General features: G+C 41.3%; 1 protein-coding gene and 1 long non-coding RNA gene across 9 annotated transcripts in view; one reads left to right on the forward strand and one right to left on the reverse strand.

Annotated features, from left to right (window-relative positions):
- Nucleotides 1–1,486: 1,486 nt before the first annotated feature.
- Nucleotides 1,487–4,699, reverse strand: LOC133245114 (uncharacterized). The gene is made up of 2 exons (XR_009735605.1): nucleotides 4,410–4,699; nucleotides 1,487–1,938 (listed from the first exon to the last, which is right to left on the reverse strand). It is a non-coding gene; the product is annotated as an uncharacterized LOC133245114 (long non-coding RNA).
- Nucleotides 4,700–4,776: 77 nt separating this feature from the next.
- LOC133245097 (GON-4-like protein) overlaps nucleotides 4,777–21,933 on the forward strand; it is an 88,650-nt gene continuing 71,493 nt past the window's right edge. For 4 of the 8 annotated variants that reach the window (XR_009735601.1, XM_061413005.1, XM_061413010.1 and 1 more), the window contains exons 1-3: nucleotides 7,669–7,772; nucleotides 9,625–10,152; nucleotides 15,935–16,126. Coding sequence is in view for 7 of the 8 variants with exons in the window: in XM_061413005.1 (XP_061268989.1) it covers nucleotides 9,651–10,152; nucleotides 15,935–16,126 (694 nt within the window). In the remaining variant the exon portion in view is untranslated. The other 4 variants (XM_061413008.1, XM_061413006.1, XM_061413009.1 and 1 more) reach the window with 4 other exon arrangements.

Here is a 21,933-nt window from a genome sequence, read left to right on the forward strand (position 1 = left end):
AGAGAAAAAGAAACATATTAGAAAATATTTCAGAAGATTATAGTCAAAAAATTCCCTAACATGGGAAAGGAAATAGCCACTGAAGTTCAGGAAGCCCAGAGAGTCACATATAGGATAAGCCAAAAGAAAAATACACCAAGACACATATTAATTAAACTAACAAAGAGTAAACACAAAGAAAAAATGTGAAAAGCAAAAATTAACATGCAAAAGAATCCACATAAATCCAACAGCTGATTTTTCAAGAGAAACCCTGCAGGCCAGACAGGAGTGGCAGGATATCTTTAAAGTCATGAAAGAAAACCTACAACCCAGATTACTCTACCCAGTAAGGATCTCATTCATATTTAATGGTGAAATTAAAAGCCTCATAGACAAAGTCTAAGAGAATTGAGGGCCATCCAAGCAGCCTTACAACAAATGCTAAAGGAACTTCTCCAGCAGAAAACACAAGAAAGAGACTCACAAAAACAAACTCTAAACAAGAAAATGGCAATAGGAACATACATATCAATAATTACCTTAAATGTAAATGGCCCTCAGCACTGTGGACTTGGTTTGCTCATACTGATTTGTATTTCACATAAAGTGACCCGGTAAGTGTTATAGGTCACCCCTCTATGTGGGAACCCATTTACCTCAACTGTTACATAAGGCCACGAGCTGTGTCTGATTTCAGGAGGATATTCCACAAAAAGTCAGAGTCCTCAAGGGACTATTTCATTCAAGGATGGGCATGATAAAGGACAGAAATAGTAAGGATCTAACAGAAGCAGAAGAGATTAAGGAGTGGCAGGAATACATAGAAGAACTATATTAAAAAGGTCTTAATGTCCTGGATCACCACAATGATGTGGTCACTCACCTAGAGCGAGACATCCCGGAGTGTGAAATCAAGTGGTCCTTAGGAAGCATTATTGCAAACAAAGCTAGTAGAGGTGATAGAATTACAGCTGAGCTATTTAAAATCCTAAAAGATGATGCTGTTAAAGTGTTGCACTCAATATATCAGTACATTTGGAAAACTGAGCAGTGGCCACTGGACTGGAAAAGGTCAGTTTTCATTCCAGTCCCAAAGAACAACAAACAATGATCAACAAGGCCAAAGAATGTTCAAGCTATCATACAGTTGCACTCATTTCACATACTAGTAGGTTATGCTTAAAATCCTTCAAGCTAGGCTTCAGCAGTACATGAACTGAGAACTTCCAGGAGTATAAGCTGGGTTTAGATAAGGCAGAGGAATCAGAGATCAAATTGCCAACATCTGCTGGATCATAGAGAAAGCAAGAAAATTCCAGAAAAACATCTACTTCTGCTTCATTGACTATGCTAGAGCCTTTGTGTAGATCACAACAAACTGGAAAATTCTTAAATAGATCGGGAATACCAGACCACCTTACCTGTCTCCTGAGAAACCTGTATGCAGGTCAAGAAGTAACATTTAGAATCAGACATAGAACAACAGACTGGTTTGACAAGGCTGTATATTGTCACCCTGTTTATTTAACTTATACGCAGAGTACATCATGTGAAATGCCAGGCTGGATGAATCACAAGCTGCAATCAAGATTGCTGGGAGGAATATCCACAACCTCAGATATGCAGACGATACCCCTCTCATGGCAGAAAGTGAAGAGGAACCAAGAAGGCTCTTTATTTATTTTTGGCTGCACTGGGTCTTCAATGCTGTGTGCAGGCTTTCTCTCGTTGTGACGAGCAGGTGCAACTCTCTAGCTGCTGTGTGTGGGCTTCTTATTGCAGTGGCTTCTCTTGTAGAGCAGGAGCTCTAGGGCAGCATGCTCAGTAACTGTGGCCCATGGACTTCGGTGCCCCTTGGCATGTGGACTCTTCCTACACCAGGGATTCAACTCATGTCCCCTGCATTGGCAGGCAGATTCTCAACCACTGTACCACCAGGGAAATCCTAAAAAGGCTCTTGATGAAGGTAAAAGAGGGGAGTGAAAAAGCTAGCTTAAAGCTCAACATTCAGAAAACTAATATCATGGCATCCGGTCTGATTATTTCATGGCAAATAGATGGGGAAAAAGTGGAAACAGTGACAGAGTTTCTTTTCTTGGGCTCCAAAATCACTGCAGACGTTGACTGCAGCCATGAAATTAAAGCTGCTTGCTCCTTGGAAGGAAAGTTAATGACAAACCTGGACAGCACACTGAAAAGCAGAGACATTACTTCGCTGACAAAGGTCGGTCTAGTCAAAGCTATAGTGTTTCTAGTAATCATGTACAGATGTGAAAGGCCATATATAAGACTGAGCACTGAAGAATTGATGTTTTCAAGTTGTGGTGCTGGAGAAAACTCCTGAGGGTCCCTTGGACTGCAAGATCAAACCAGTCAATCCTGAAGGAAATCAACCCTGAATATTCTTTGGAAGAACTGATTATGAAGCTGAAGGTCCAATATTTTGGCCACCTAATGTGAAGAGCCCACTCACTGGAAAAGGCCCTGATGCTGGGAAAGTTGGAAGGCAAAAGAAGAGGGAGGCGGAGGATGAGATGGTTAGATGCCGTCACTGGCTTAATGTACATGAATTTGAGCAGACTCCAAGAGATAGGACAGGGAAGCTTGGTGTGCTGCAGTCCATGGGATCACAAAGAGTAGGACATGACTTAGTGACAGAACAAGTAGAAGAACAAGAAACCATAATGAAAAATGATATATATACATATATATATTTCATTTAATTTGCTGTACATCAGAAACTAACAAAACACTGTCAACTATACCTCAATAAAAATTTTTTTAAAATCCCAGCTTCTACAGTTTGAAAACAGAGGATGAGGTCAATATGATTACATATAACAGGGATAAATGTAAAATTCTATTTGGCCTTCAAAACCTATTGATGGGCAATAGGAGACCTCACTTGATGAGTCTGAGTAAAAATAACTTAGTCGTTTAGGTGAAAACAAGCTTGGCGAATACCTAGGCTAAGGCTGACTTACACTGTCAGTGCAATGTCCAAATCACAGAAAGGGTAATATAATCTCATCTGCACTGGTCATGACACATATGAAGTTCTCTATTTCTGATAAAAACAAAAATTGCTGTTTTTTGTATTCTTCTGCCAGGCATGTTTTAGAGCATTCTCTAAAAAAAAAAAGAAAAGCCATTTCCTAGTTGGATTGTGACCCCACCCTAAACACTGGAGTCTGGATGCTCAAACCTTCTGGATTGTCTGAGACATAGAATCTCTTAAGGGAAATGAAGGAACCCTAGGCTGACAGCATCTCTCACCTGCTTCTCCCATCCAAACTGGGATAGGACTGAGGCAGAAGCAGGGCAATTCATTTTTCTTTGGGGGGGCCAGGAAAACAGCACAGGAAGTTTGCTATCTCAGCACATTTTACAGGAATCTCCCAGAGGAAAAACTTGCATCTCGAGTTTTTATTTCCCATCTGCTTCCCTATTTTCCACCTCACTCTCTGCTCCAGGAAGTGTAACTGATCTTGGAGCCTGTAGGGTTGGGTCTGGGACCAGCCGCTCCGAGATGACGTAATGCTTTCTTTGGTACACAAAGCGGCCTCTCCCGGGCTCGGCCTTTTGCGCCCCTCCCCCTCTGGGCCGGATCGGGCCCCCGCCAGCACCAGCGCGCGAGTCCCCCTTTTTGAAAAGCCGGCCCAGGGAAACAGGGAACAAAGGCCTGAGAAGAAGAGCCTAGGCGCTGCCAGGAGGCCCAGAAATAGACATCACGTCATCCCCCAGCCCAGCAGCGCCAAGCGCCATTTGGTAGCATCGGACGGACCCCACCATTACGATGCAGAATAGACATGGCAGGGCTCACGTTTCCTCCCGGCCCCAGCATCCAGCTGACCGGCTTCAGGAGTGGCTTCCTTTTTGCTCCCCACCCCCGCACCCCTCTTTCCCCAGAGGCCGCCGCCCCCGCTGGCTGCCTGCCACCCAGCCCACAGTCTCCAAGCTGCCATCTTGATGCCCCATCCCCCTTGCCACCTCCCTCCCCCGCAGCCCTGAGGAGTGGGAGGGGGAGGAAGGGGCACCGCCCTGCGTGCCCCAAGGGGGAGGGCTCGGCCTACCTCGCCTCTCCTCCCCTCGAAGGAGGGGTTCACGTCCTAGGCAGGCTCTCGGTTTCTCACCTCCAGCGGTACTCACAGTGCACCATACAAGGTTTTCGCATCCTGGACGTCCCCACCCTTGTTGTGACTGGCCTTCTCGGCCCCTGCAGCCCAGAGCTCAGGTTCGGACGCTGTCCACTGCCGGCGATACCACCACCGTAGGCCCGATTCTACCCACCACCACAGGCCCGGTTCTAGAGGGGCTGGCACTTGAAGGCCTTGATCTGGGCCTCACGTTCTGCCCAGCCGCTGAGCTCCCTTGGCTTGGCAACGGTTTAACCTACCCCAGGCTTAGTTTGCCAGATTTTTACTTACCAAAGCTAGGTCGGATGTTGGTGATCTCAGCAATGTAATCAGAGGCTATTGCTATAAATGCTTTTGCAATGGTCAGACAACTCTGGGGCCTCCAGTGGGTACCGAGGCCGCCGCTGCAGAGCATTAGGTTAGGGAGGGGGAAGGTATCTGGCGGATGCCTCCTGCCACGGTCTGGTCCCTGGTTGACAGCTGCGGTCGCCTCTTAAGATGTTCCAGAGTTGCGCTGAGCAAAGGATGCAGCCAGACTGGTCCTGATGCCGGACCAGGAGGCCCCTCCTTCCTCCCAACGGCCTTTGGCTAAAGACTCCGCCTCTGTCCGAAAAGTTCCGGAAGGCAAGCTCCGCCCTTTTCCGGAAGATGCTTGGAAGGGGGACCCCTTCCAACGCCAAGATTTCAAGAGAATGAGACCCCACCTATTTAGGGCTTGTGGGTCTATAAGATGAATTCCTCAAGGCCTAATGAAGAAGTGTATGTACTTTATCATGTGAAATCTTCTAGATCTTGTAATTCGGATTCCCCAGGCTTAATATAGCAGCAGAATGTTCTGGGCGAGGGGGAAGCAGGAGTTTGGAAAAGTAAAATTCTGTATTTCCTGCACTTGAATATCAATTGCATCATTGTTATGCATTTCTGAGACCACTAAATGTTATTATTGAAATGTTTTTAAACTTTAAAAGCTGTGGTTAAAGACCAAACCTGGTGATGGTTGCACAACGCTGAAAATTTACTGAAAATAATTGAATTGTATAAGTAAAATGGATGGATTCTCTGACGTGTAAACGGAAGCTGCTTTTAAAAAAAGACTAATGAAGAGTACCAAAGTTAATCATTGTTGGACGGTTCAGGTGCTGAGAACTGCTTAGAAAGTGCATGGGAGAGAGAGCAAACCAACGGATCTACAGGACAGAAACTAAACTGGAAGCTTTTAGAGACTTCCTTGGAATTTGAAGAGTTTAGGGTGACTCTCGGTTAGAGTCACTGTTGGTGGTTATCTCCATGATTACATCAAGTTCGCCATTTTAGGCTGTGGATACTTTCATCCCGCTTCAATTCTGTCTGCAGACAGGATCAGGTGAAGTAAATTATTCAAATGTGTAAGTATTTGTTGGTGGTTCATGGCAACCCACTCCAGTACTCTTGCCTGGAAAATCCCATGGACCGAATAGCCTGGTGAGCTGCAGTCCATGGGGTCGCTAAGAGTCGGACACGACTGAGCGACTTCACTTTCACTTTCCTGCATCGGAGAAGGAAATGGCAACCCACTCCAGTGTTCTTGCCTGGAGAATCCCGGGGACGGGGGAGCCTCGTGGGCTGCCGTCTACGGGGTCGCACAGAGTCCGACATGACTGAAGCAACTTAGCAGCAGCAGCTCCTGTACCAAGAGCGGGATGAATGTATTTTTCCAGCTTTGGCATTCTGTACTTCTAGAAAAGAGAAAAGAACATGGTTTTAGGAGTTATTTATTCAAAACACATGTATTGAATTTATTGGCCTTCAACTATGTTCCAGGCACCTTCCTGGAAACCAGATGAATGCATTAGAACCTAGAGTCAGGATACCTGATTCCATCTGATAGTTGTGCATCTTTGTGAAATCACCTACACAGCTGAGCCTAAATTTTGTCTTGTTTAAACCGGGAGGTGTAATAATAGCCATTGTCATAGAATTTATTGTGATGATTGGAAAAAATTGAAAAAAATCACCTGTGATAAGTGAAAGCATTTTACAAGCAGAGTATTATATAGATATCAATAATTACTGTGGATTGAAATAAAGACTTATGGTTGTTCGGTCAATCATTTGGATCTGACTCTTTGCGACCCCATGGACTGCAGCATTCTGGCTTCCCTGTCCTTCATTATCTCCCAGAGTTTGCTCAAACTCATATCCATTGAGTCAATGATGCCATCCAACCATCTTATCCTCTGTTTCCCCCTTCTCCTCATGCTCTCAAATCTTTCCTAGCATCAGGGTCTTTTCCAGTGAGTTGGCTCTTCCCATCAGGTGGCCAAAGTATTGGAGCTTCAGGTTCATAATCAGGTCTTTGAACGAATATTCAGGATTGATTTCCTGTAGGATTGACCGGTTTGATCTCCTTGTAGTCCAAGGGACTCTCTCAAGAGTCTTTTCCAACGCCACCATTCGAAAGCATCAATACTTCAGTGCTTATCTTTCTTTAGGTCCAACTCTCACATCCATACATGGCTCCTGGAAAAACTATAGCTTTGACTATATGGATCTGTCAGCAAAGTAATGTCTCTGCTTTTTAATAAGCTGTCTAGGTTTTGTCATATCTTTTCTTCCAAGGAGCAAGAGTCTTTTAATTTCATGACTGCAGTACCCGCCCACAGTAATTTTGGAGCCCAAGAAAGTAAATTCTGTCACTGTTTCCATTTTTTCCATCTATTTTCCATGAAGTGATGGGACTGGATGCCTTGATTTTAGTTTCTTGAATGTTGAGTTTTGAGTCAGTTTTTTCACTCTCCTATTCCACCTTTATCAAGAGGCTCCTTATCTACAGCAGGCCTTCCAGGCTTGCCCCAATAAAGGCAATTCCAACCTCCAAAAAAAAAAAAAAAAGCTTTTTGGCTCTTTAGTTCCTCTTCCCTTTCTGCCGGTAGGATAGTGTCATCTGCATATCTGAGGTTATTGATATTTCACCTGGCAATCTTGACTGTAGCTTGTGCTTCATTCAGCCTGGCATTTAGCATGACGTACTCAGCATATAAGTTAAATAAGCAGGGTAACAATACACAGCCTTGATGTACTGCTTTCCCGATTGTGAACCAGTCTGTTGTTCCTTGTTTGGTTCTGTTGCTTCTTGATCTGAATACAGGTTTCTCAGGAGACAGGTAAGGTGGTCTGGTATTCCCCATTTCTTTAACAATTTTCCAGTTTGTTGTGATCCAGACGGTCAAAGGCTTTGGTGTAATCAATGAAGCAGAAGTAGATGTTTTTCTGAAATTCCCTTTTTGCTTTATTCAGGAAACTATACCATTTGTATCCCAAGATTTCTTTCTGAAATTTCATGAATTCTCCATTTTCTTGGGTCCCCTATTCCAGGTGTATTGCGGCGAGAAGGACTGTTAACTTAAACCACTGACCCTTAATACCCAGTTTTGTTTTGAGTAGGATTGCTCCGTGGAGAGAGACAGGTACTGCCTTTAAACTTTTTCGCCCACAACGGAAGTACTAGCCTTTTGGCTTCATTGTGCCCTAAAATAGAATGGCGTCTGAGATTGGCGCATGCTCTTTGACACCCTGACGCGGCGTACAGCGACCTGGGGGCGAGCACGTCAGTCGCCGCCGTTGGTTGACTTCCGGTTATACCGAAGCTGAGTTTCCGCGGGATCCGGCTGGCTGGTGAGGGTACTGGGTCGAGTGCGGTGGGGCGGGAACAGGCAGCCTGGAGCTGTACCTTCGGACGAAGGATGTCCAGGCTGAGGCGGTTTGGTCTAGGCCTGGTGCGGTTTGCTTGACAGAGGTAGGGAAGTGAAGGTGTCTTTCTGGGAGTGGAGACTAGGGCCAGCGTTCCGCGTTGAGGTGAAAAGCGCAGTTAGGACCCCTTTGTGAAATCTTTTTCCAGAAGGGGTCCGCCCCACGGTTGCCTCCGGATTTGCCTTCATTCATACTGTTGGTTTGATTGCAGTTCCAGAGATTGGGCAGAGCCTCTGTTGTAATTGATGTTCCTGAGCTGATCCCTGCACGCTCCTGACTGAATAGTAGCTGTATTTTTTTTTTTTTTTTCATTCCCCCTCCCCACTCCCCTTTTTTTGGACCTCAGTAATTTATCTGAAATATAAGACTTGTCTGAACTAATGCCACTACCCTAATTTTCCCTCAGCATTCCCTTATCGGAGGAATCTTTACTTGTTTATTGAAGTTTACTTATCAAGTTATGGACAAAAGTTGGTTTGGCCTGTGCTGGGGAATCTCCTAGTGTCCTGGAAAATCTGAATGAAAGTGGTTTAAAACTAACCTTATAGTTCAAACTCTTAGAAAGTACTTTATGTTGCTGTCCTCTAGTCCAGGTTTTCACCTGGTGTCTGGTAGATGGGCGTTCAGGCCTTACTTGAACATTATTAGTGATGAAGAACTCACTGTATCAATCACAAGGCAGTGTATTCTATTCTTGGACCTAGCTTGAAAACCTGAGAATAAAGTTTTTTTGGGTAGAAAGGTACAGTTAGTTTCCATATAATGCTCTTGGTCCAGCCTGCATAGAATATGCACAGAATAGGAAGTTGACACACTCATTCATTCGGGGAACAGTTACTGAGTGTCTGCAGTAGGGCAGATATTGCCGAGTACTAGTAGAACTTCTTGAAAGAATATTTTCCCTCAGAAAGCACATTGTGGGGAGAGTGATGGGAGAGTGACAAGAAGTAATCATAGAAGTGGTAAGTACGAAAAAAAGAGGTTTGCAAATAGTTTCTATAAGAACAAAGAAGATACATCCACTTTAGGACAGTCTTGCCATTAAAATGTGATAATTTGAAGTGAAGCCAAGAGTCCAGGATTTTCATAGAGAACAGTTAGTTTTTGATTTAAAAAAGTATATTAAGGTCTAATTTTGTAGATGCAACTTTTGTTTTCAGTACAGAATTTGTTAGTATAGTTTCACCATTTTACATATCCATACTTTGTGGATTGTTTGTGTTAATGGAAATACCTGTGTTTGTAAGCAACAATTGCAAACATTTACTGATCTAATAAATTACTATCTAATTTCATAGATGAAACTTTTATTTCATTGTATAGCAAATAAAGAGATTCAGGTTAATTCATGCAAGGTCGCAAGACTAGAGAGACACCCACTTGGGAAGCAAATACTGGTAGTTTGATTCCACAGTTTACTCTCAGCATCATGGTGTTCTCCCTCCCTGATGGTAATAGTAATAACTGACACTGATTAATTGCTTCCTATATAATTCTTATAACAACTCCATAAGTTTAGAAAGATTATTATTTTTTACAGTTGAGGAAACCTAAGTTTGGAGAGGTCACTCAGGCAAGATAACACACTGATCAGTAATAGAGTTAGGATTTGAATTCTGCCTTTCCAACCTGTCTCTCCCTTTCCACCTAGTGGGAGATTGTGCATTTGGTGTAATATACAGTGTTCATGATTGAACATGAATAAGTGAAAATATGTTTGAGGAAATGTTATTACCTTTAATAAGAAGGTGATAAGAACTTGCCTTTATCCTTTCAGGATGGAACAAAAGTGGGACTTGGAAAATGTTGCCCTGTAAGAAGAGAAGAACTACACTGACAGAGCCCCCACAGCACCAGGGCAACCAGGAGGAAGATGACTTAGACCTGCAGGCAGCTGGGAAACCAGAATCTGACCTGGGGTCAGTTAAAGACCTGGGGTCAGTGTCCCTGTCCTGGAGTCCAAGTCATGGCAGAGCAGCTGACCTTGAAGTGCAGGCTGCAGGAATTCAGCTTGGTATGGAGGACCCATCTTTAAGCTCTAGGATGCTCACTGAGGACACAAATGTAGCAGTTCTGGAAGCTGTGGATGTGGCCATCTCTCAGGAAATCACCCTAGCTTCCTTGGAGTCTTCCCAGCCTGTAAATACACACATTGGTAAAGGAAAACTCCAGGCCACTAGCTCAAGGAGAGGGAAGAAAATTACACTCAGACCTGGGTCAGTTACTCAAGAAGACAGAGGCGATCATCCTATCGCTAAGGAGCCTTTTTCAGAAGAGCCTAGTGAAGAAGTCAAGGCAGAAGGAGGTAAGACATGGAAGATCTTTGGCTTACATTTACCTTGTTAGTACCAGCTTGCCATTGCCTTTGCACTTGTCATTGCACTCTCTGCAGTGCCTTTACAAAACAGCATTTCTGAAAGGGGATGCTGGTTGGGTTTGGAATTGGAGCTGTGGTGCTTCTAAATGTCAGCACTGAACGGTATGATTATGAATGGGTAGAAACTTTCTTCTTCTCTCCCATTTCCTTGATCATCTTTCATATTCTTTTCTTTCCATTCTCTTACCTTTTCATTATTTCTGGAGGGATGAGCTGTGTATGTCCTTTTGTGATTTGGTGGCTATTTATGGAGTGGACCTTGAGAGACTAATACCTCTGTCATTTGGTTAGGCTCTCCAGAGATGTCGTAGTCCTTAGGACTTGAAGGATGCGTGTGGTTTGATAGAGTGATGGCATGGAGTATCTTAGGCCATGAAGAGCCTGGCAGAGGCAGAAGCAGAAGAGGTATGAGTGATCACTTGAGTGGTAGATTGGATTGTGAAGGGCTTTTTTTTTTTAATTTTAATTTTTGGCTGCACTGGGTCTTTGTTTCTGCGAGCAGGCTTTCTCTTCTTGCAGTGAGAGGGGCTACTCTTCGTTGTAGCGCAAGAACTTCTCATTGCTGTGGCTTCTCTTGTTGCGGAACATGGGCTCCAGGTGAACAGACTTTAGTAGTTGTGCCACGTGGGCTTAGTTACTCTGTGGCATGTGGAATTTTCCTGGACCAAGGATCAAACCCGTGTACCCTGCATTGGCAGGTGGATTCTTAACCAAACGACCACCAGGGAAGTCCCAGAAGGCTTTGCTTTTCATGCTTTGAACTTTTCCTGAAGGTTATAGCCAGTTAGTAAATAAAAGAAGCAGAAGGCATAGTTCTGATCTCAGAAAGCTCTTTTAGTCTAGTTGGGAAGACAAGACACGAGCGCATACTTTGTTTGGAACAGTTTAAGACAATATGTGATTAAGTGCTAGTGTGGTACAAGTAATTAGGATTTTTAAAATTGGAACTTAGTGGATTGATAAGATTTGATAGGTTGGGGTGAAGGAGTGGAAGTAGAATAGCATTTTCTATGAATACATGAAAGTGCTGTGTTTGTGAGGAAGGAAAGCAGGGTTTCAGGTGGAAATGATAGATCCAGATTACGACACACAGCCATGCTGTTATGCCATTGAGACCTTATAAAGCATTGCTGTAGGATGTTGGCAGTAAGGATAGAGAAGAAAGGTATATCTTAGAGATGTTGTTATTTAGTAGCTAAGTTGTGTTCAACTCTTAGCGACCCTATGGACTATAGCCTGTCAGGTTGCTTTGTCCATGGGATTTCCCAGGCAGGAATACTAGAGTGGGTTGCCATTTTCTTCTGGAGGGGATCTTCCTGGCCTAGGGAGCAAATCTGCATCTTTTGCATTGGCAGGGGATTTCTTTACCAGGGAAACACAGAGACATTACAGAGGAGGAATTAATATTTCTCAGAGGCTGGTACCATTTAAGATATCTGGGTTGGGGCATGGTGAAGCATGCTTTCCTGGGAAAGGTATTTGAAAGTTTTAATGAGTTTAGCTTTAAATATGTGAAGTGTGAGGTGACTTTGGGGCCATCATGGAAAAATGGAAAACTGAGATTAAAGTTTGGTAAGAGGTATGATTAGAAAAGTTTTAATTGTTCTTCTTCATAGAAAGGAACATGGAAGAAGATGACAGAGAAGGGAAATCTGGAGAAGTATCAGTAGTGAAAGTCAAGGAGGGTAGAGAGTTTTAAAAACAGATACTTCATTTAAAATTTAGTGACAAAAGAGATATAATGATGCATGAGAAAATACTGCATTAAAAAAAAAATTTATAAACCCGAGTCTGCTGCATTGGCAGGCCAATTCTTTACCGTGCAGCCACCAGGGAAGTCTAAAAAAATACCTTATATGAGGGTTGATGATTTTTAAGAGTAGATTTAGGAGTTTTGGGAAAAGGAAATTGAATGATGACATTAATGAGGGAAGGATGAAAGCCCAGGTGATAATTTGTGCAGTGGAGTGGAATTGGAAATAGCTTCTGCTGCTCAGTCGCTTCAGTTGTGTCTGACTCTGTGCGACCCCACAGACGGCAGCCCACCAGGCTTCCCCGTCCCTGGGATTCTCCAGGCAAGAACACTGGAGTGGGTTGCCATTTCCTTCTCCATGGAAATAGCTAGAGGGCAGCAAAACTATTGAACTTTTTCCTTGGCTTGGTTGTGTTTGTGACCTGAAGACAGGAAGAGGAAGATGCGAGATTAAAGTGCTAGAGAAGGAATGTAAAATTAAGCAGGAGTGTAAAGTCTCTGACCTGTTGAAGAGTGGAGTTTTTATTTTTTAGTATAACATGGCCAACCGCTGAGTACTCCCGACCCAGAATTGACAGTTGTTAAGATTTTGTTGCATTTTCTTTTAATATTTATTTATTTATTTGGCTGTGTTGGGTCTTGGTTGTGGCATGTGGGATATTTTTTACATTATGCAGGATATTTCATTGCGGTGCATGGACTCTGCAACTTTGTCGTGAGGTCTCAGTAGTTGTGGCACGCAGGCTCAGTTGCTCTGTGGCCGGTGGGAATCTTAGTTCCCCTACGAGGGATCAAGCCTGCATCTCCTGCATTGCAAGGCAGATTCTTAACCACTGGACCCACTAGGGAAATCTCTAGAGTTGTCTTTAATGGTAAGTTTATAAATGTTCAAGTGTAGGTAAAGTAAACATTTTTTAGAGTTTATCTGTAATACTGTTAATAATACTCCTCATTAAGCTGGGTCGGAATTCCCTAGTAGCTCAAATGGTAAAGAATCTGCCTGCAGTGCGGGAGACCTGGGTTCAGTCCCTGGATTGGGAACATCCTTGGAGAAGGGCGTGTCTACCCACTCCAGTCTTCTTGCCTGGAGAATTCCATGGACAGAGGAGCTTGGAGGGCTCAGTCCATGGGGTCGCAAAGAGTTAGATACGACTGAGTGACTTTTACTACCACTACTACTACATTAAGCTGGGTAAATGAAAGTTGATTCTCCCACCTTATAATATATCAATTAGCCGTATATACAAGTAATACCAATAAAAGAAGTACGTTATGACTCCTTTCTCCCCCCAAGTAACTTTTTTTTTTGCCAAATAGACCTGTCACATGAAAAGCAGGAAGGAAAAAGGAATATTGTAAATTCGTATATGTATGTGCATTTGGAAAATACTGGAAAATTGAAAGAAAATAATCACCCATAATTTTACTACTCAAAGTAATTACTGTTATAATTTAGTGCATATTCTTTTTGTTGTTTTGCTTAATTTAACATTTTGGTTTTTTAATTATCAAAATGTGGGGAAAAAAGCAGAAAAACATCTAGGTTATTTGGAAGTATCAGCACTGTGTTACAATTGATATATACTGTAAAATTGTTTCTAGACTGCAAGTGCTAGTGATTAAACCTTTCTCAGTAACGGTTTTTACCATTAATTCTCATAGAATTTTAATTGTTCTTTTAAAATTGATTTAATTTTTCCTTTAAGTCTTTTTCCCCCTTTCTTTGCCTTCTAAAAATGATTAACTTAGGCAGATTTCAACTTATAATTGGTTGGTTTTTACAGTTTTCAGCTAATTATTTTCATATTAATTTGAAGTTGTTAGGCTGGCAGTAAATGAGCTACAGCCATGCTCTCTAATAAGGCTTTTCCTTCTCTGTCTCTTACCCTTCTTGACTTCTCTTTCTAAGGTCTTTGGTATCTAGCACATTGAGAGAGGAAAGGAAGAGTGGGATCCTGAGGAGTTCTGTGAGAAGGGAGTTAAATTGAGAAGCACTGTGATGGGATCAGGGAGAAAAGTATTGCAGAGAAAAGGAACTTTTTCTCTATGTAGAGTATGGTGTAGCTGATTGGAATCGTTCCACATGTTTGAGGTGGAAAAAGTATTATTGGAAGCTCTATCTACCAAACTGAACTTTTGTATTTTGGTTAGATGTAAAGGTTCTGGTATGTTTGTTTTAAAAAATCATTTGTGTCAGTTCAATTTTTAAATGTTAGACATTGATTCTAAAAATTCTTAAAGATTGTTGATTAATGAGAAAGCTCTGCTGTGTGATTGAAGTTCCTCCCTCTTATAAGACATTTGCCTGAGAGGAACTTTTGATTTGTTGGATTTAGGATTCAACTCCTTGTGGTACAGTCCCTGTTAAAGCCACAGTTTTTAACCTTTTTGACACTGTGAAGTAATCACAGACTCCAGAAGTAAAGGAAATAAGATTAACAGTAAAAAGATTTATGGATTGAGTCATGCTTTAGTTGAAAGTAAAGGCTTTTTTTTTTTCTTTGTTGGAGGGAAGTGTCCTCCCCTTTAAAATCTTGTTTATGTCAGTTGAAGCTGCCAATGTTGATGGGATAGCAGTCGAAACAAGTACTATCTATTTTGAATGGAGTTCAGTATTAATAACAAATAACTTGATCTTTTTTTGACAAAAAATATTTTTTTGACTGTGTAATACACAAACATGGCAAAAAGTTCCTAAATGCAGAAAGTACGCAGGGAAAAGTTAGGCACCCTTTCACTTTGTCCTCTTTATTTTCCAAGTTACCTTCTCAGAAGCGATCACTGTTCAGCAGTGCCTTGTGTATATTCTACAGATCTGTGCACACACAGTCCTGTATATATTCTTTTCCCCATGAATCCAGATTTTAATGTTTGCTTTTGATATTGCATGCGTGTTTCTTTGTCTTTTTAATGTCCCTCATGAAAAAGGGAAAGAAAGGTAGCACTTACTAAGAGTTGATTTGAGGAGGGAATTCTGACTGTTCAGTTAGAACTCCGTGCTCTTGCTGCCAGGCACCTGAGTTCCATTGCTCATTGGGGAACAAAGATCCCACAAGCTGTGAGGCTTGACCAAAAAGAGCTGAGGTGAGGGAAGGAAAAAGTTGTGTAATGAACTGTGTGGCCGTGTGTTTACAGTGTTATGGTGATTTTTACTCTAATGCTCTGTAAGATTGATTTACAGAGTCATAAAGTTTAGGACATTTTATATATATATATATATCATTTATGGAGAAGGCGATGGCACCCACTCCAGTACTCTTGCCTGGCAAATCCCATGGACGGAGGAGCCTGGTAGGCTGCAGTCCATGGGGTCGCTAAGAGTCGGACACGACTGAGCGACTTCACTTTCACTTTTCACTTTCATGCATTGGAGAAGGAAATGGCAACCCACTCCAGTGTTCTTGCCTGGAGAATCCCAGGGACGGGGAAGCCTGGTGGGCTGCTGTCCCTGGGGTCGCACAGAATCGGACACAACTGAAGCGACTTAGCAGCAGCAGCGGCAGCATGTCATTTATAGTTGATATATAATCACTGATATATATTAGATATGTATAGTTGATACATGTATCGTTTATAGTTGATTAAATGTGGTATTAATGATCATCTATATAAAATGTCCCTTTGTCATCAGGAGCACAGCTCCCTGTCCTACAATTATGCATATGATTTTTTCATGGGAAAAAAATGCATAGCTCAAAAAATATATTAGAACTAGAAAGATCTTAGCAATTACTTAGTTCAGTTCCCTGACATTAAGGATGAGTAAATAGCATCTGAGCTTTGATTTCAGTATTTTTCTTAGGACACTGTCTTTAAGAGAGAGGAATGCCTATATAGTGAATGCATCATTATTGAAGTAATCTAACTAAAAAGGACTTTGTAACAAGATGCTGATTTCTACGACAGAGTATAATTGAGAATGGTCAAAGTGTTGAGCAGTATTTGTGATTCTTTCAGGAAAATCTCAAATGCATTCTGGAGGGGAGATGCCTTCTTTGCCATCAGACAGCCACTCTGCAAAACCTGCCGCCCCACCTAGGAAATCATCTCAGCCAGATGTCTGTGCCTCTCCTCAAGAAAAGCCACTCAGGACTCTAGCTCACCAAGCTGAGGAAGAGACAGAGGATGGTGGACTCTTTATTCCAATGGGTAGGCTTTCTTTTCTTCTCATTAAAAAGCCCCTCTCTTTATTGAACTATAATAGGCAGAAAACTGCAAATATTCCATGATATCCAAGTTCACTGAATTTTCAAAGGTTGAATACACCCGTGTAACCAGCAACCAGATCAAGAAATAGAGTATTACCAGTACCCAGAAGTTCTTCCTTTCAGTTACCACTGATACCTTACCCATCCAGATAAGGATAAGGATGGGTAACCTTATCTTGACTTCAAGCAGCATAGATTAGTTCCCTGTTTTGTACAGTATATGAATGGAATCATGAATGTATGTTTTTTGACTGCCTTTTCCCTCAGCATTATGTGTAAATGAGATTGGTCCACATTGTTGCATGTGCTTGCATTTTCATTGCTGTATAGTATTCCATTGTTAGAATATTCTGCATTTTCTTTATTCATTCAACTCTTTGCAGTTTTCTTTCTTTCTCTCTGTATGGTTGCACTAGGTCTTCGCTGGTGTTCAGGCTTTCTCTGGTTTTGGTCAGAAGGGGCTGCTCTTTGTTGTGGGCTTCTCACTGTGGTGGCTTCTCTTGTGGCAGAGCACAGGCTCTAGGTGTGTGGGCTTAGTTGCTCCACCGCACGTGGAATCTTCCCAGACCCGGGATCCAACCTGTGTCCCCAGCATTGGCAAGTGGATTCCTATCCACTGTACCACCAGGGAAGCCCCCTATTCATTCAGCTCTTAATGAGCATTTGAATGGTTTCAAGTTGTAGGCTACTCTGATTGGTGCTGCCGTGAACATTGTATTAGAAATCTTTTGGTGAACATTGGTGCCTAATATTTGTTGGGTGGAACTGCTAGGTCATAGGATTAGACCTCCTTCAAGTTTTTTTGAAATATATTTTTATTGTGAAATATAACATATACAGACAAATGAGTAAAGACTTCTTTATTTAGCTTAACAGTTTTAAACTGAACACTTCTCATTTCTTTTTCTTGTTAAAAATAATAGACCTCCATTGCTGTGTAAGTTAGAAGTTGTAATAGTGGATATCCATGTCTTGTTTCTGAACTTGGTCAAAGGTGTTCAGTATTCCTGTTTATGTGTAATGATAGTGATAAGCTTTTTATGGATATATTATTGTATCAGTTATAGAAAAATTTTCCTGGTTTTCTGAGCATTTTATCCCATGTTGAATTGTGTTAAATGCTCCTTAAAAATCTCTATTAAGATGATCATATGGTTTTTCTCCTTTATTCTGTTTTTTATTTTTGTTGTTTTTGTAGCTGGTCTGTGCAGCATGCAGAATCTTATTTCCCTGACCAGGGATCAGACTTGTTCTCCCTGCAGTGGAAGTGCAGAGTCTTAACCACTGGACTGCAGGGAATTCCCTCCCTTATTCTGTTAATGTGGAGAGTTACATAGATTCTTTTTAAATGTTTATTGAGGTTTATTGAGATGTAATTTTCTTTTTTTAACTAAAAATTTATTTTTAATTTTTTAAATTTTTGGCTGTGCTGGGTCTTCTTTGCTGCTCTCGGGCTTTCTTTTTGTTGAGGCATGAGGGCTTCTTATCGTGGTGGCTTCTCTTTTGTTGTGGAGCACAGACTCTAGGCACTTGAGCTTCTGTAGTTGTGGGCGGCAGGCTCTAGAGCATGGGCTCAGTAGTTGTGGTACAAAGGCTTAGTTGCTTCATGGTATGTGGAATCTTCCCAGACTAGGGATTGAACCCAGGTCCCCCGCACTGACAGGTGGATTCTTAACCACTGGACCGCTAGGGAAGTCTGAAATAGGATTTTTAATACAATAACATTTTTTAAGTGAGTTTTGAGAAACGTATATATTTGTGTAACTACCACTACAGTCGGGGCTTCCCTGGTGGCTCAGAGGTTAAAGCATCTGCCTGCAGTGCAGGAGACCTGGGTTCCATCCCTGGGTTGGGAAGCTCCCCTGGAGAAGAACATGGCAACCCACTCCAGTATTCTTGCCTGGAGAACCCCGTGGAGAGAGAAGCCTAGTAGGCTACAGTCCACGGGGTCGCAAAGAGTTGGACACGACTGACCGACTACACTTTCACTTTCACCACTACAGTCAATATATGGAACATTTCTCTCATTCCAAAAGTTCCTTCATTCCCCTTTGCAGTCCTTTGGGAACCACTGATCCCAATTTTTTTCATATAATCTTGTGTTTTCTACAATATTATACATTGGAGAAGGAAATGGCAATCCACTCCAGTATTCTTACCTGGAAAATCCTGTAGAGAGATGAGCCTGGTGGGCTACAGTCTGTAGGGTCACAAAGAGTTGACATGACTGAAGTGACTTAGCATGCACAATGTTATGTATAGATGTTATACAGTGTGTGTGGAACCTTTTGCATCTGGTATCTTTTTGAATTTTTATTGAAGTATAGTTGATTTATAGTATTGTGTGCATCTGATACCTTTCACTTCTTGTAATGCTTTTGAGATTAATTCATGTTCTTCATCACTGAGTAGTATTCTGTTGCATAGATGTACCACAGTTTATCTGTTCACCAGTTGATGGACATTTCAGTTCTTTCTCATTTTTACCTGTTACGATTAAAGCTACTATAAACCTTCACATACAGTTCTTTGATAGAAATAAGTTTTTGTTTTTCTTGGGGAAATGACTGTGAGTGGCTTTGCTGGGTCCTATAGTAAGTGTATGTTTGATTTTATATGAACATGATAAATTGTTTTCCAGAGTAGCTGTACCATTTTACATTCCCAACAGGAATATATGAGATTTACAGTTGGTCCACATCCTTGTGAGCAGTTAACAGACTTTGTAATTCTCTCTGTTCTACTGGGTGTGTTTCCTTATGGTTTAACTTGCATTTTCCCAATGAATAATGATATAAAGTATATTTTCATGTATTTATTGGCCATTTGTAGATATTTTTTGGTGAAATGTTTGTTCATTATTCTGTTGTTTGCCAATATTCCATTTGTAATTACTACATATTTTGCACAAGATACTTTGAAACTATGTATATATTCTTATTTCTCCTCAAATTTAACCCCCTCTAGTTTTAGCCTCTATTGCTTGATCACCTGCAGCAGTTACTGTGTTGTTCTAAAGGTGCTTTTTATTTCTTTTACATTTAATAATTGGAATTTTTCTGTAAAGAAGAACAGTCTCTTCTCCCTCATTTATTTATTCAGTTTTTATATGAGTGGGGACTCATGGATATTTGTTTCACTGTTTGAATTACAGTGCCATTTATCATTATTTATTTTGCCTTGTTAAGAGTGTTAGCCATGGGGAGCTACTTCGGGTTTTATTCTTATGGCTTATGCTTTCATATCATGTCAAGGAACATTTGCCTAATCCAAGGCTACAAAGGCTTCTTTCCTGTTTTCTTCTACAAGTTTCAGTTTTAAACATTACACTTAGGTGTATATGCTCCATTTTGAGTTAATTTTTATATAATGTGTGAGGTATATTTGAGATTCTTTCTTTGCTTATGGATGTACAGTTGTTTCAGCCCTATTTGTTAAAAAGATTTCTTTCCCCATTAAATTACTTCTGCATCTATGTGAAAAAGTCATTTGGCAATTTTGTGTGGGTCTTTCCTGGACTCTCTGTTCTATTCTGTTAATCTATGTATTAATATTTAAGCTTTCACCAGTATCACACAGTCTTGAAATCAGGTAGTCATGAGTCTTCCAACTTTTTTTTTTTAATACTTTAAGCTATACTAGGTACTTTGCATTTCCATATAAATTTTAGAATTGACTTATCATTTTCTTCAAAAATATTTTCTAGGCTATTGATTGATAATGAATCTATGAATCCATTTGGGAAAATTGCCATTTTTTTGGCCATACTGTGGGTCATGCAGGATCTTAGTTCCCCGACCAGGGATTGAACCTGTGCCCTCTGCATTGGGAGCACAGAGTCTTAATCACTGGACCGCCAGGAAGTGCTAGGAAAGTTGCCATCCTAACAATACTGAGTGGACTAATCCGTGAGTAAGATATCGCTGTGGTGAGAATGGGCACCTTTTCTTTTGTTCCTGACCTCTTACAGGAAATGCACTCCATTTTCACCACTAAGCTGGAGGACATTGATCTATAGCTATTGTTTATCAGACTGAGGAAGTTCTCTGCTATTCCTGGTTGTGGAGAGTTTTTATCATGACTCGATGTTGGATTTTGTGAAAAGTTTTTTCTACATCTCTTGAGATTATCTTTTGTTTTAGTCTGTTGATATGAATTATCTTGATTGATTTTCAAATTTCAAAGCATTTTTACATGGCAGGGAGAAATCAACTCTTGATCATGATATAGGTGTTTGTTTTTTTTTTAATTGCAGGATTTGATTTGCTAGTATTTTGTTAAGGATTTATGGGTCTGGTCTGTAGTTTTCTTGTAATGTCTTTGGTTTGGGGATTCGGGTAATGCTGACCTCATACAATGAATTGGAAAGTGTTCTTTCCTCTTGTGTGTTTTTTTTGTTTTTTGTTTGTTTGTTTTTTGAAGACTTTGTGAATTGGTTTTATTTCTTCTTTAAATGTTTTATTGAATGCACCAATGAAGCCGTCTGGGCTAGGAGTTTTCTTTGTAGGATGTTTTTAACTATGAATTCAATTTCTTTAACAGATAAAGGGCTATTTAATGATAGCCCTTTGTTCTGAATGAGCTTTGACAATTGATGTCTTTCAAGGTATTTGTTCCATCTAAGTTGTTGAATTTATTGGTATAAAGTTTTTCGTAATATTTCTTGGTCATCTTTATTTCGTTTCAGGTTTCTTTCTTTCCTTTCTGGCAGTGCTGGGTCTTCGTTGCTGCTTTCGCGTTTTCTGTAGTTGCAGTGAGCAGGGGCCACTCTACTTGTGGTGCTTGGGCTTCTCCTTGCAGTGGCTTCTCTTGTTGCAGACCCTGGGCTCTGGGCAGGCGCATGGACTTCAGTCGTTGCCGCACGTGGGCTCAGTTGTTGCGGCTCACAGACTCCAGAGCAAGGCTCAGTCGTCATGGCTCGCGGGCTCGTTGCCGAGGCTTGTGGGATCTTCCTGGACCAGGGATCAAATTTGTGTCCCCTGCATTGGCAGGCACATGCTTAACCACTTTTGTCATCTTTTTAATGTCTTCAGGATCTATAGTGATATCTGTTCTTTTATTCCTGATGCTGTTAATTTATACCTTTCTCTTAATCACTCTAGCTAGAACTTCTTCAAAGAACAAGGTTTTGGTTTCATTAATTTCTCTACTTTTCTGTTTTCTATTTCACTGGTTTTTGCTGTTGTCTACTATTTTATTCTGTTTCCTTGTTTTGGGTTTAATTTGTTCTTTTTCTAGTTTCTTAAAGTGGTAGCTTAGGTCACTGATTTGGAGCTTTTCTAATACTACTACAGGATGTATCAGTTTTCCTTTCAAACAACAGAAATTTATTTTCTCACACTTCTGGAGCCTGGGAAGTCCAGTATTAGGTGCTGGTAAATTCAGTTTTCACCAGAACTTTCTTCTTATAGACAGCTGCCTTCTTGTTACAACTTCACACGACCTTTTCCTTGGTGCATGTGTGTGAGAGAGGGAGTGAGCTTTCTGATATCACTTCTTATAAGGACACTCATCCTGTGGGACCAGAGATTCACCTTCTGGACTCATTTAACTTTAATTACTTCCTTAGAAGACCCATTTCCAAATATAGCCATACTGGGGGTAAGGCTTTCAGAGTATGAATTTTGGGGGGACACACACATTCGAATTTTCTGTACGGGATTGCAGTTCTGTACAGGATTAGAGACAGGGAAGCCTGGCGTGCTGTAGTCCATGAGCTCGCAAAGAGTTGGACGTGACTGAGCGACT

Source organism: Bos javanicus, chromosome 3, assembly GCF_032452875.1.
Source record: "Bos javanicus breed banteng chromosome 3, ARS-OSU_banteng_1.0, whole genome shotgun sequence".
Classification (NCBI taxonomy): domain Eukaryota; kingdom Metazoa; phylum Chordata; class Mammalia; order Artiodactyla; family Bovidae; genus Bos; species Bos javanicus.